Source organism: Barbus barbus, assembly GCF_936440315.1.
Source record: "Barbus barbus genome assembly, chromosome: 34".
NCBI lineage: Eukaryota > Metazoa > Chordata > Actinopteri > Cypriniformes > Cyprinidae > Barbus > Barbus barbus.
In genome coordinates, this window is record NC_136762.1 from 2,653,783 (window position 1) to 2,667,511 (window position 13,729).

Sequence of the window (13,729 nt, forward strand, 5' to 3'; positions counted from 1 at the left end):
TTTTTTTTACCTCATGACTATATCAGTATTTGACATCAATATGACATCGGCTTAAGACGTTGGCTCGACGTTGGACAAAAGATCAACGTCTAATGATGTAAGAATTTGACGTTGTGTGTACATTACCATTATAACATCTACGTGACGTTGGGTTTTGGTCGCCATACCTAACAACTGAATGTCAGTAACTGACATGAATATGACGTTGGCTTGAGAGGTTGACTCGACTTTGGATTTTAGTTAGTTAATACCGCAAACTAAAAATAACAAAAGACCAACATCTAATGATGTTAGAGTTTGACACTGAGTGGGCATTACCAACATGACGTCTAGGAGACGTTGGGTTTTGGTTGCCATACCTGACGACTGTATATCATTATTTGACGTCAATATGACGTTGGCTTAAGATGTTGGCTCGACGTTGGATTTTGGTTAGTTAATGCCACAACCTAAAAACAACGTCAAATGATGTTAGAATCTGACGTTGTGTGGACGTTACCATTATGACGTCTAGGCGACGTTGGGTTTTGGTTGCCGTACCTGACGACTGTATATCAGTATTTGACGTCAATATGACGTTGGCTTAAGACGTTGGCTCGACGTTGGATTTTGGTTGCCATACCTGACGACTGTATATCAGTATTTGACGTCAATATGACGTCGGCTTAAGACGTTGGCTCGACGTTGGATTTTGGTTAGTTAATGCCACAACCTAAAAACAACGTCAAATGATGTTAGAATCTGACGTTGTGTGGACGTTACCATTATGACGTCTAGGCGACGTTGGGTTTTGGTTGCCGTACCTGACGACTGTATATCAGTATTTGACGTCAATATGACGTTGGCTTAAGACGTTGGCTCGACGTTGGATTTTGGTTGCCATACCTGACGACTGTATATCAGTATTTGACGTCAATATGACGTCGGCTTAAGACGTTGGCTCGACGTTGGATTTTGGTTAGTTAATGCCACAACCTAAAAACAACGTCAAATGATGTTAGAATCTGACGTTGTGTGGACGTTACCATTATGACGTCTAGGCGACGTTGGGTTTTGGTTGCCGTACCTGACGACTGTATATCAGTATTTGACGTCAATATGACGTTGGCTTAAGACGTTGGCTCGACGTTGGATTTTGGTTGCCATACCTGACGACTGTATATCAGTATTTGACGTCAATATGACGTCGGCTTAAGACGTTGGCTCGACGTTGGATTTTGGTTAGTTAATGCCACAACCTAAAAACAACGTCAAATGATGTTAGAATCTGACGTTGTGTGGACGTTACCATTATGACGTCTAGGCGACGTTGGGTTTTGGTTGCCATACCTGACGACTGTATATCAGTATTTGACGTCAATATGACGTCGGCTTAAGACGTTGGCTCGACGTTGGATTTTGGTTAGTTAATGCCACAACCTAAAAACAACGTCAAATGATGTTAGAATCTGACGTTGTGTGGACATTACCATTATGACGTCTAGGCGACGTTGGGTTTTGGTTGTCATACCTGACGACGGTATATCAGTATTTGACGTCAATATGACGTTGGCTTAAGACGTTGGCTCGACGTTGGATTTTGGTTAGTTAATGCCACAACCTAAAAACAACGTCAAATGATGTTAGATTCTGACGTTGTGTGGACGTTACCATTATGACGTCTAGTCGACGTTGGGTTTTGGTTGCCATACCCGACGACTGTATATCAGTATTTGACGTCAATATGACGTTGGCTTTAGACGTTGGCTCGACGTTGGATTTTGGTTAGTTAATGCCACAACCTAAAAACAACGTCAAATGATGTTAGAATCTGACGTTGTGTGGACGTTACCATTATGACGTCTAGGCGACGTTGGGTTTTGGTTGCCATACCTGACCACTGTATATCAGTATTTGACGTCAATATGACGTTGGCTTTAGACGTTGGCTCGACGTTGGATTTTGGTTAGTTAATGCCACAACCTAAAAACAACGTCAAATGATGTTAGAATCTGACGTTGTGTGGACGTTACCATTATGACGTCTAGGCGACGTTGGGTTTTGGTTGCCATACCCGACGACTGTATATCAGTATTTGACGTCAATATGACGTTGGCTTAAGACGTTGGCTCGACGTTGGATTTTGGTTAGTTAATGCCACAACCTAAAAACAACGTCAAATGATGTTAGAATCTGACGTTGTGTGGACGTTACCATTATGACGTCTAGGCGACGTTGGGTTTTGGTTGCCATACCCGACCACTGTATATCAGTATTTGACGTCAATATGACGTTGGCTTTAGACGTTGGCTCGACGTTGGATTTTGGTTAGTTAATGCCACAACCTAAAAACAACGTCAAATGATGTTAGAATCTGACGTTGTGTGGACGTTACCATTATGACGTCTAGGCGACGTTGGGTTTTGGTTGCCATACCTGACCACTGTATATCAGTATTTGACGTCAATATGACGTTGGCTTTAGACGTTGGCTCGACGTTGGATTTTGGTTAGTTAATGCCACAACCTAAAAACAACGTCAAATGATGTTAGAATCTGACGTTGTGTGGACGTTACCATTATGACGTCTAGCCGACGTTGGGTTTTGGTTGCCATACCTGACCACTGTATATCAGTATTTGACGTCAATATGACGTTGGCTTTAGACGTTGGCTCGACGTTGGATTTTGGTTAGTTAATGCCACAACCTAAAAACAACGTCAAATGATGTTAGAATCTGACGTTGTGTGGACGTTACCATTATGACGTCTAGCCGACGTTGGGTTTTGGTTGCCATACCTGACCACTGTATATCAGTATTTGACGTCAATATGACGTTGGCTTTAGACGTTGGCTCGACGTTGGATTTTGGTTAGTTAGTGCCACAACCTAAAAACAACGTCAAATGATGTTAGAATCTGACGTTGTGTGGACGTTACCATTATGACGTCTAGGCGACGTTGGGTTTTGGTTGCCATACCCGACGACTGTATATCAGTATTTGACGTCAATATGACGTTGGCTTTAGACGTTGGCTCGACGTTGGATTTTGGTTAGTTAATGCCACAACCTAAAAACAACGTCAAATGATGTTAGAATCTGACGTTGTGTGGACGTTACCATTATGACGTCTAGGCGACGTTGGGTTTTGGTTGCCATACCTGACCACTGTATATCAGTATTTGACGTCAATATGACGTTGGCTTTAGACGTTGGCTCGACGTTGGATTTTGGTTAGTTAATGCCACAACCTAAAAACAACGTCAAATGATGTTAGAATCTGACGTTGTGTGGACGTTACCATTATGACGTCTAGCCGACGTTGGGTTTTGGTTGCCATACCTGACCACTGTATATCAGTATTTGACGTCAATATGACGTTGGCTTTAGACGTTGGCTCGACGTTGGATTTTGGTTACTTCCCAACACAACCTGAAAACAACTAAATATCAACGTCAATTGACGTCGGTCTTGGACGTCAAATCAACGTTGTCATTAGACGTTGGCTAATGACAAATATCAGTATTTGACGTCAATATGACGTTGGCTTTAGACGTTGGCTCGACGTTGGATTTTGGTTAGTTAATGCCACAACCTAAAAACAACGTCAAATGATGTTAGAATCTGACGTTGTGTGGACGTTACCATTATGACGTCTAGGCGACGTTGGGTTTTGGTTGCCATACCTGACCACTGTATATCAGTATTTGACGTCAATATGACGTTGGCTTTAGACGTTGGCTCGACGTTGGATTTTGGTTAGTTAATGCCACAACCTAAAAACAACGTCAAATGATGTTAGAATCTGACGTTGTGTGGACGTTACCATTATGACGTCTAGGCGACGTTGGGTTTTGGTTGCCATACCCGACGACTGTATATCAGTATTTGACGTCAATATGACGTTGGCTTAAGACGTTGGCTCGACGTTGGATTTTGGTTAGTTAATGCCACAACCTAAAAACAACGTCAAATGATGTTAGAATCTGACGTTGTGTGGACGTTACCATTATGACGTCTAGGCGACGTTGGGTTTTGGTTGCCATACCTGACCACTGTATATCAGTATTTGACGTCAATATGACGTTGGCTCGACGTTGGATTTTGGTTAGTTAATGCCACAACCTAAAAACAACGTCAAATGATGTTAGAATCTGACGTTGTGTGGACGTACCATTATGACGTCTAGGTGACGTTGGGTTTTGGTTGCCATACCCGACGACTGTATATCAGTATTTGACGTCAATATGACGTTGGCTTAAGACGTTGGCTCGACGTTGGATTTTGGCTAGTTAATGCCACAACCTAAAAACAACGTCAAATGATGTTAGAATCTGACGTTGTGTGGACGTTACCATTATGACGTCTAGGCGACGTTGGGTTTTGGTTGCCATACCTGACCACTGTATATCAGTATTTGACGTCAATATGACGTTGGCTTTAGACGTTGGCTCGACGTTGGATTTTGGTTAGTTAATGCCACAACCTAAAAACAACGTCAAATGATGTTAGAATCTGACGTTGTGTGGACGTTACCATTATGACGTCTAGCCGACGTTGGGTTTTGGTTGCCATACCTGACCACTGTATATCAGTATTTGACGTCAATATGACGTTGGCTTTAGACGTTGGCTCGACGTTGGATTTTGGTTAGTTAGTGCCACAACCTAAAAACAACGTCAAATGATGTTAGAATCTGACGTTGTGTGGACGTTACCATTATGACGTCTAGGCGACGTTGGGTTTTGGTTGCCATACCCGACGACTGTATATCAGTATTTGACGTCAATATGACGTTGGCTTTAGACGTTGGCTCGACGTTGGATTTTGGTTACTTCCCAACACAACCTGAAAACAACTAAATATCAACGTCAATTGACGTCGGTCTTGGACGTCAAATCAACGTTGTCATTAGACGTTGGCTTGACATTGAATTTTGGTCACCTGACGTCGCGACCTAAATCCAACCTAATATTAACGTCATATGACGTTGTGTGCCTGCTGGGAAGAATAGCAAAACCTGTGTGGATCATTCGATCGTAATATGGAGGAAAAATGAATACAAATAAAAAGTTTTCTTAATAATAATGTAACAATGCAGAACGGTTTGTCTGAGGGTTCTGTTTAGGGATAGAAATCATTGCGCAATATAAACACAACAGAAGTCAATGGAAAGTCTCTACAGTGTGTTTGTGTGTGTGCGCCTAGCCTATAAGACTGCTGCAAGTGAGCTGTCATTAGTATATAGTAAGCAGCACTACCAACAAGATCAACTGATAATGGCAGCTTGCTATGTACTTTATAATGAAGTAAAAATCTGAACACGAATGAACAGATGGGGGATTTAAATGAACAGATTTAAAGGTTTTTAAATATTTTTTTAAAAGTTTGTGAGTAAAAAATAAAACATACAACAATAAAAATAGCTGGTAACCCTTTATTTTGATGGTCCCTTTTAGACATTTGGGTGACTATAAGTAACTACAAGTCATTAGAGTAGTTAGTAGACTGTCTGCTTAATATCTGCTAATACTTTATCTTTATGGTCCCCCAACAGATATTCTACTGACTAAACTAGGTAACTCTGCATGTACATATCAACTTATTAACCATAACCTAACAGTCTACTAATACTCTGAGTTAGATGATGTGTAGTTGCAAAGTTACTTATAGTGAACAGATTGTCTAAAGGAGACTATCAAAATAAAGTGAAATCAAATAATTTAAACTCTATATATGCTGCAATTTGTTAAAATATACATGTTAAGATAAAACATAGGCCTACTTTTAGTTTTTAGCTAATTTAAAACATGCATGTATAGGCTGACAGAAAGAGACTTCATTGTAAATCCAATGATACTTTTGTATCTGGATAATTTTATTGAACAATTCATTACATGTTCAAGCCTGGACTCCACTGCAACAATACTTTACCCTCCACAAATAGTCCTCAAACAAAATGTGAAACGTAAATGTATAAAGATCACCCCCTAGCGGTGACAATATGTTTCTACAAGACAACATATCCACTGAACAATTTCGTACTGAGAGGAGACTACACAAAACTTGTGTATGTTCCCCAAAATAACGTTAGATTCCCCCGTTTCATGCTAAATCAAGTAATATACATTAACTGTAGTAAGTATTACATAGGCTATGTTTAATGTTTCGGAGCTATTACAATTAATGTAATAACGTGTTGGAAACATTACAATGCTATTGTCTGTGCAAGTTGGTATTTTAATTAATTACAGTACATAAACATATGTTCAAGTTGTGTTTCACAATATTTAAGGAATGACACATATGTAGTCTGATGTGGGCTTTAACAGCCTTTCCCCAATCAAGTCAAGTGAGTTTTTATTAGTCTTATTTGTTCCTTTCCCTGTCTTTAGGTCGAAGCATCAGGAACTGAAAACGAAAATATTACAGAATTATAAATGGCAGGAGACTAAATGCATGTTGTATTTCTCTGTAAATAAATGCATTTACTTCTAGGGAACAGCAACTCCGTCCTGCGTTGGTGTCCATTAAGGCAAGTTTGTTTTTCCTCAAGTCCTCTATAAGACAAAACACAGTGTTCACCTGATTTCATTTCAATATGTTTAAAACTAAGATGAGTCAAACAAACTTTAATAAAATGAATATGTAATGCTCTGATGAGACCACATCACAACTTACATATTAAATTTGCTTGTCCCTGACTCTTCTAACCATTCTTGCCAGTCATTCCATTCAAAGTATTCGTCACAGTCGCTGTATTTACAGGGACTGTGGACAGTCAGGTACAGCCCTTGCCACTGCTCTATCAGTTTGTTCAGCCGTATCATAATCTCCCTTATCACTTCCCATGCTTTCTGGATGTCTTCTGAAGTTTCAACTACAAGAGGGAAAATTATTAAATACAATGATTTAAGTATAGGTTTAATAAATATATGAACCAACATACAAAACTACCAAACTGTGCTATAAGTTTGATCGCTACATATAATCATTGCCGTTAATAGTGATTTTTACTGTATATTTCTGCCATCTGGACAATGGACATCACCTTGACATTGTCACCACTGATAAGCTACTCCTAAATATAATGTATAAATGAATTATCTGTGAAGAAAATTCTGTTAATCTGCTTTGCAATGATTTGTATTGTGAAAAGTGCTATACAAATAAATGTGAACTGAATTTAATTCAGTGTAGAAGACAAAAACATCATCCCCTAGTGCCAACAATGTGTATCTGCAAGATGTCAAAAAATATATATTTAATCATTTTATAATAGAAAAAATATATAATAATTAATGCAGCCTTTGTGACCATTAGAAACGTCTTTAATTAAAAAAAAAAAAAAATCTTACCAAACCCAAATTTTTGAAGAGTAGTGTATGTATATTCAAAGTATTTGCTTGAGAGGCTACAAATGTCAATCATTGCTATATAAAATGTAATAAAACAGGGGACTTACGCTCAGTCTCTTTGCAGCGGATCTCAATGAACTGGTCCTCATCACGGCGTTCTCTGAGCAGAAATCGTCTGTCACCACAGCACAGCACACACTGGTCTTTTCCAATCCAGTATGGAGAGTATAAGGAGCACGCCCTGATGACAAGCCTGTAAAGCAAGAATCAGTTTTGCATGTCATTACTAGTTATCCAAGTGTCAATACTAGTTACAATCAAATCAGTTTGAATGAACTTTTTGATCATCAGGGTATCTGGGTTGATGATACATGACCGCAAAACATGACAGCTAATAGAGTGAATAAACCAGGAATGTTCTTTAATGACATGCATTTCTTTATTTTCTCTGAAAGAAACAAGTGTAAGCATTCACCTGTGGAAGAAACCATGTGGTATCTCAGGTAGGAAGTAAACATGGATATTTAGGTCCTCTGGATTGTCTGATACCCACTTTTGCACTACCTGCTCGTTGTCTGGCAGGTAACTTGGGAACAGACAAGCATCTGGCTCATACACAATCGGATTTGAGGGCACCCAATCTTTCTTCGGACAGAATTCGTTGGCTTTTGGATTGAGAGGACTGTTATGTTTGGTCGACAAGCATACATCAAAGTGCTTTAGTAGTGAAAGGAGACTTCCTTCTTTCTTATTGGACCCAACCACCTCCTCAATTAGCTCTTTATCAGTAATGCCATAATTCTTCTGGAGCTCAGTCCGCACCAGGATCCTGATAGCCACATTGTTTAAGGATGCTCTGTGTTTATAGTCGTTGATCCATCTTTTCTTCTGTACTGAAAGTGCATTTTCTGACTTCAGCTGCTCAGAGGAAATCTTGTTCAGTTCCTGGACTAGGTCATGTCTCACAATAGTCTGTGACAGAATTAAAAGAAAATAAATGATGAAGGAATTTATACACTGATTATTGTATGGCTATGCAAATACATTTAATGGTTGTAGTTTAAATGTTTGATGCATGAACCTTAAACAATGAGATGAGGAATGTTGGTTCTACAAACAAAGAACCAGCCAATTCTGGAATATCCTTGTACCACATAATGACTCCAATTCGGTGAAGATACTGCAGAATTAACTTAAGTTTGTCCTCGTCCAGTGTAACATGTCTGTTCTTCAGTTCATACAAGAGGGTGCTTTGACTCACAATTCCTGATAATGGGGGGAAATTTCAGAATTAATAAATTTAAGAAGAAATACACCAAACATTGCAATCTAAAAAAAGAAAAAAAAAAAAAAACTGACCATGCTCCGCAATGTCACCGTCTTTCTGAAGTTCTTTGATATCTTTCTCCACCTCATAGTAGCTTCTAGGTATTGTCTGTTCTATGTTGGGGAATGCAGCTTTGTTCAAAACCTCATTTTTGATGTGAGTACGTAGCTTGACAATGTCCTCCTTTTTGGTGCAGTCTATAGGTACAAAGTCAAGTACCTGAAAATAAAAGGAGATTAAGAAGATTGTGGCAGCACATTTTATTCAATTCTATTAGATTCTAAAACAGCAACTACAAAGCCAATTTACCTTTAGTTTGTACTCAGTCAGTCTTTCAATCTGATTTATCTGGTCATAGTACAAAGATGAGTCCTCCTTATCCTGGAAGTTCTTCTTACGCCGCTCTAAATTAGTTTTATGTGTTTCAAGCATTTCCTTCACGTGGTCTTCGATGTGTTTTTTCTTTTCGTTCACATCATTCTCATCTGTACATTGGTCAACATGAGTGCCCACAAGCAGAACTACTGAGTCTGGTATCTTAAGCTGAAGATTTTTGATCCAGAATTCCACATTCACCTTGAAACTCTGGGCATCCATGTTGTAACTGACAAAAAAAAAAGTTTAATGCATTGCTATTTGGTGGCTGGGGTGTTATGGCAACTTGCCCAACAGTGAAAAAGTCCCCTAAATCTGTATAATATTCTGGGTTTGCCCATTTTATAGTCCACAATGCAAAAATAACACATCTAACTATTTAGTAATAGTGATGCTTGCTAATAAAATAATTCATCTTCAACAAGTTGTATATGTTTAGTGGTTAGAGTATATTACACTGTGAGATCTAGCTAAAAAAAAAGGCTTTACCTGGAAAGGTTGATGGCAAGTATGACAAAGGCTTGAGCTGTTATAAACACATGATGAGTGATGTAGTATTCCTCTTGTCCAGCAAAGTCCCAAAAGATAAATCGGATACCCTCATTATCAACTTCACTGATTTCGATCCCTATAGTACGATCTTCCTCTGCCACTCGTACAGGGCAACCCTGCTTCAGACTGCGGCACAGAGTGGATTTCCCTGCCATTGAGGTCCCCAGAAACATAGTCTTCACAGTTTTCTCATTTGGGGCGTTCGCCTCAAGCATTGCAAAGTAACTTTGGATATCTTTCAATCCCCCTGCACAGACCTCCTGAGGGGGCTTTCTAAGAGGGTTACCACTAGCTTTGAACAGAGTTAAGCTACTGTTTTGAAAGAGTAGGTTTGGTAGGTCAGCTAACTGGTTCCTCTCGACATAAAGTTCTTTTAATTGTGAAAGACCCACAAGAGGATCCAAATTCCTCAGGCAGTTGTTGGACAAGTTTAGGTAGTTGAGATGTTGGCACCTGTTCATGTCCTGGGGTAGCTTTTCAAGCCGATTGGTGCTCAACTTTAGAAATCGAAGTTTTTCCAAGGATGGAAAGACATTTTCTGGAATAGTTTTGATATTGTTCTGATTGATATAAAGTTTCTCCAACTGGCGTAACCCTCTAATGTCCGTGGGGAAATCGGTGAACTCATTCCTGCACAGGTTGAGCTCTGTCAGGTTTTCCAGTTGAGTGATACCACTGATTTGTTTGAGTCTGTTCCGCTGTAGATCTACCTTTACTGCATCTCCACCCCTCTGGAGAAGCTCATTGGGAAGTGCTTTGAGTTTCTTTGCAGCAAAGTCTTCTTCTTTTTTGGCATTTTGATTTCCTATGGTAATATTATTGTTAATGTTATAATAATAATCATAAAATCATTCTTATTTAAACTTTATAACCAACATATTATAACATCTTATTCTGAACATTTTCAGAGATGACTCGGAGAAGTATTTCAACATGGATTATAAATTAATGTTTTCTTTCTAGGCAGCAAAAATAATTAAAACTCTGTGTCAGTTTGTTAGGATTAGCGATTATATCCACTACAATGATACAGCAAAACCTTAAGTGACCCCTAACTAATTCTAATATACTGTGATCACATTTCTTACATTCAAGCAAATTTGTAGCATTTCTTACTGATCAAGATCAAAAAAGTGTGAACATACCATTTAAAAAGGACATGTTGATGAGCTGTTGAAGAAACTCTTTCGCTTGTCTATGCGTCAAATAGGTGATCTACTTCCTTATGTCTTATAGAGCAATGTAGCGACGGACTTTTAACAGAGCGGTACAGCTGATTGTTACTTTCATTTTCTTGTAAACGTAGCAGTATCTAGTTCAGTTTCCGTCACGTGATTTACTCAGTCATCTAAAAACGAAGCAGTACTGCCATCATCTGGCTAAAATGTGAAACAATGTGCATACGAAGAGAGTAGCAATGAAATAAGACATACCTAGTTCAAGGAAAAAATTTATTTCTATCATCATTCTCTTATTGATGTATTTATTTTTTTATCATTTATTTATTTTATTTTCTGGAAGAATGGTGTCATTACACACATAGGGAGGGGGAAGCGGAGAGAAAGTTGGGGTCAGTCTTAGCCTAATGTTTAGAGTGTCAGACTTGTAATCCAAAGGTCGAGGGCCCGAGTCTCGGTACCAGTAGGGATTGTAGTTGGAGGGAGTGAATATACAGTGCCATGATTGAGGTGAAACCCTTTAGCAAGGCACAGAACTCCGGGTGTGTGTTTGTGCACTACTCACTGCTGTGTGTGTGCACGTGGATGCTTGAAATGCAGAGCACACCATACTTGGCCACACGTCACATCCTTTTCTTCCTTCCTTTCCACCAATTTAATCGGCGAAGGGCCAAATGGGTTTATTCTTTTCTTTTTTGTTTCCTGTTTTCATGCATTCTTTGCATGTTACCGGTTGTGCAAAGTTAAAATGTCTCATCATGAAGACAGCATATATATATATATATATATATATATAAATTGCTGCATGCATCATATTACATTGTGGAAAACATCTGATAAAGTATTGTAGGCTTCCACAGGCTCCTTCCATTTATTTGCCCAGCTGATTCTTTTCATTATTTATTTTTTTTTAAACCGAACTGAATTTGTTATTCCGTTAAAAAGTTATTTTTATTAATGTTTTCGATATCAGTTAAGAGTGGTCACTTTAAAAATGTATAGAAATTATGTGTTTGACAAGTACAAATCCAAAGAGCCGCAGATGGAAAACACTGCAGATTAAAGATTTAAAAAAAACTGTGGAAATCACCATACACCACCATAAATGTTAACGCAAGACATGGACCTGAGTAAACAGAATACACAGGGAATGCTAATCAATTGAACAATGAACAGATGTGCAGCTAACCCTGTTGAAAAAAACAGCATGTGCTGGTTAGGTAGGTTTTGAATCATGGATGCTGGTTCGAGCTGGTTTAAACTGGTCATGTGCTGGTCATAAGCTGGTCCCTCCTGCTCAGGACCAGCTAAGGACCAGTTTAAACCAGCTCGAACCAGCATCCAAGCTTCAAAACCTACCTTACCAGCATATGCTGTTTTTTTCAACTTTAAAATTTTGTTTACTTTAAATTTAAGGTCGTCACATTGGCTATTTAGACACAACATTATTATCATACCAAACAAGGCGTGATGAAACAATTGGGCATTTATGAAATGCTTTTGATTGGCTGCACCTATTATCCTTAAGACATGTCATACACAACAAAAACAATTAGATTAAATTTACAGACTTTATCTTTCAGAAAAACAGTCCAAAATATGAATGACTCATTCTACACTAGACTAGACTTTTGTCGAATCAAATGACACTGTTTAAAACAGAGTTCTCATCTCTGGCCCTCGAGGGACAGAAATGACAAACCCTGCCTGAAGTATAGTTTAATGTAGTACTTAATACCTTTCCATCTTGCTACATCAAAGACACAGAAAAATTATACAATTAGAATGAACTTCAGCCATCGAGCCATTCTCCAAACCACCTGTCCTCTGTAGGGTTGCATGGTTACTGGCGCCTAACTCAGCATCTCGGGCCACAGGTGAGGGAAACACGTCTAGACAGATGGCAGTCCATCACAGGGCTCAATTAAAACAAACTGTAAATCGAATTTATTGTTGAGATTTCATGGCTGGTACAGGGATGTGACTGTCGCTATGAGTGTTAATGCTCTCAAGTAGAATCTTAGTAGAATCCTTAGAGCAGAGTCTATATAAACACAAAGGAACATTTTATTTTGTGATTTTTAGAGTGATTTTTGTATTTTTGTAAGTGTATCACTTAATTCACCTATGCCACATCCATCTGCCACTGGTAATGATTATTTTCAGGAAAAACCCTGGGTGAGTTCACTGCTTTTAAACCACAGTTATACTTGAGATTCACCATGACTAAAACATATCACCACCCTCATGTGATGATGGTGTTATTTCGTCTCCAGAGCAGAGGATTTCCAGACAAACTTTAATGTTGTTGTAAAATATAAATCATTAAATCATTTAAATGAAGTTTTAATTATAAAATCAAACCTGTTTAAGTATAAAAAAGGTTTTGTGGTGCTAAATCTTAAATATGTTTTGATCAGCTGTATAATATATAAAAGTATTTCTGTGTTTTCACTCTCCAAATTGTACAGTGGGAATAATAACAAGCTTAAAATCTTGTAATCATTTCTTTTTATCTCGGTATGTTTTTAGTTAATGAAATATATGTAAATTGTTAAAGTACATTCAAATGTTTCATAATTACGAAGACAGCACTGTATTTACATAGACTTATTCTTGTGTTCACAAATGCATTTCACAGAATATCTTACAAAAGAAAATATAATTAACATATTCAGACAAAATTAAGTAGACATAATATAAAGTGAACAGTGAATAATTCCTCGAGGTTGTACTCCAGACTTTATCGCCATGATGTCTCTCTTGATGACAGGACTGCAAGACACACACAAAATGGAATGAGGTTCTGGGTTTCATGGAGGATGCTATATGTTGTTCAACACACTGGTGGGGGTAATGTTTCACATAACAGATATAGGGAAGACAGACGAATGGAAGAAATGTAAAAAAAAAAAAAAGACAAAGGAAAAAGCTCTAGCTTAAAAAACAGCAGCATAAAAG

General features: G+C 38.3%; 1 protein-coding gene across 1 annotated transcript; it reads right to left on the minus strand.

The window, feature by feature from the left end:
• Positions 1-5,818: 5,818 nt before the first annotated feature.
• On the minus strand, positions 5,819-10,904 carry LOC306854333 (malignant fibrous histiocytoma-amplified sequence 1-like). Its single transcript, XM_079392256.1, has 10 exons — positions 10,736-10,904; positions 9,528-10,395; positions 8,973-9,267; positions 8,696-8,882; positions 8,418-8,602; positions 7,812-8,308; positions 7,444-7,589; positions 6,660-6,858; positions 6,471-6,538; positions 5,819-6,389 (listed from the first exon to the last, which is right to left on the minus strand). The coding sequence occupies exons 1-10, from the start codon at positions 10,749-10,751 to the stop codon at positions 6,370-6,372; spliced, it is 2,481 nt and encodes an 826-aa protein (XP_079248382.1). The 5' UTR covers positions 10,752-10,904; the 3' UTR covers positions 5,819-6,369.
• Positions 10,905-13,729: the final 2,825 nt, after the last annotated feature.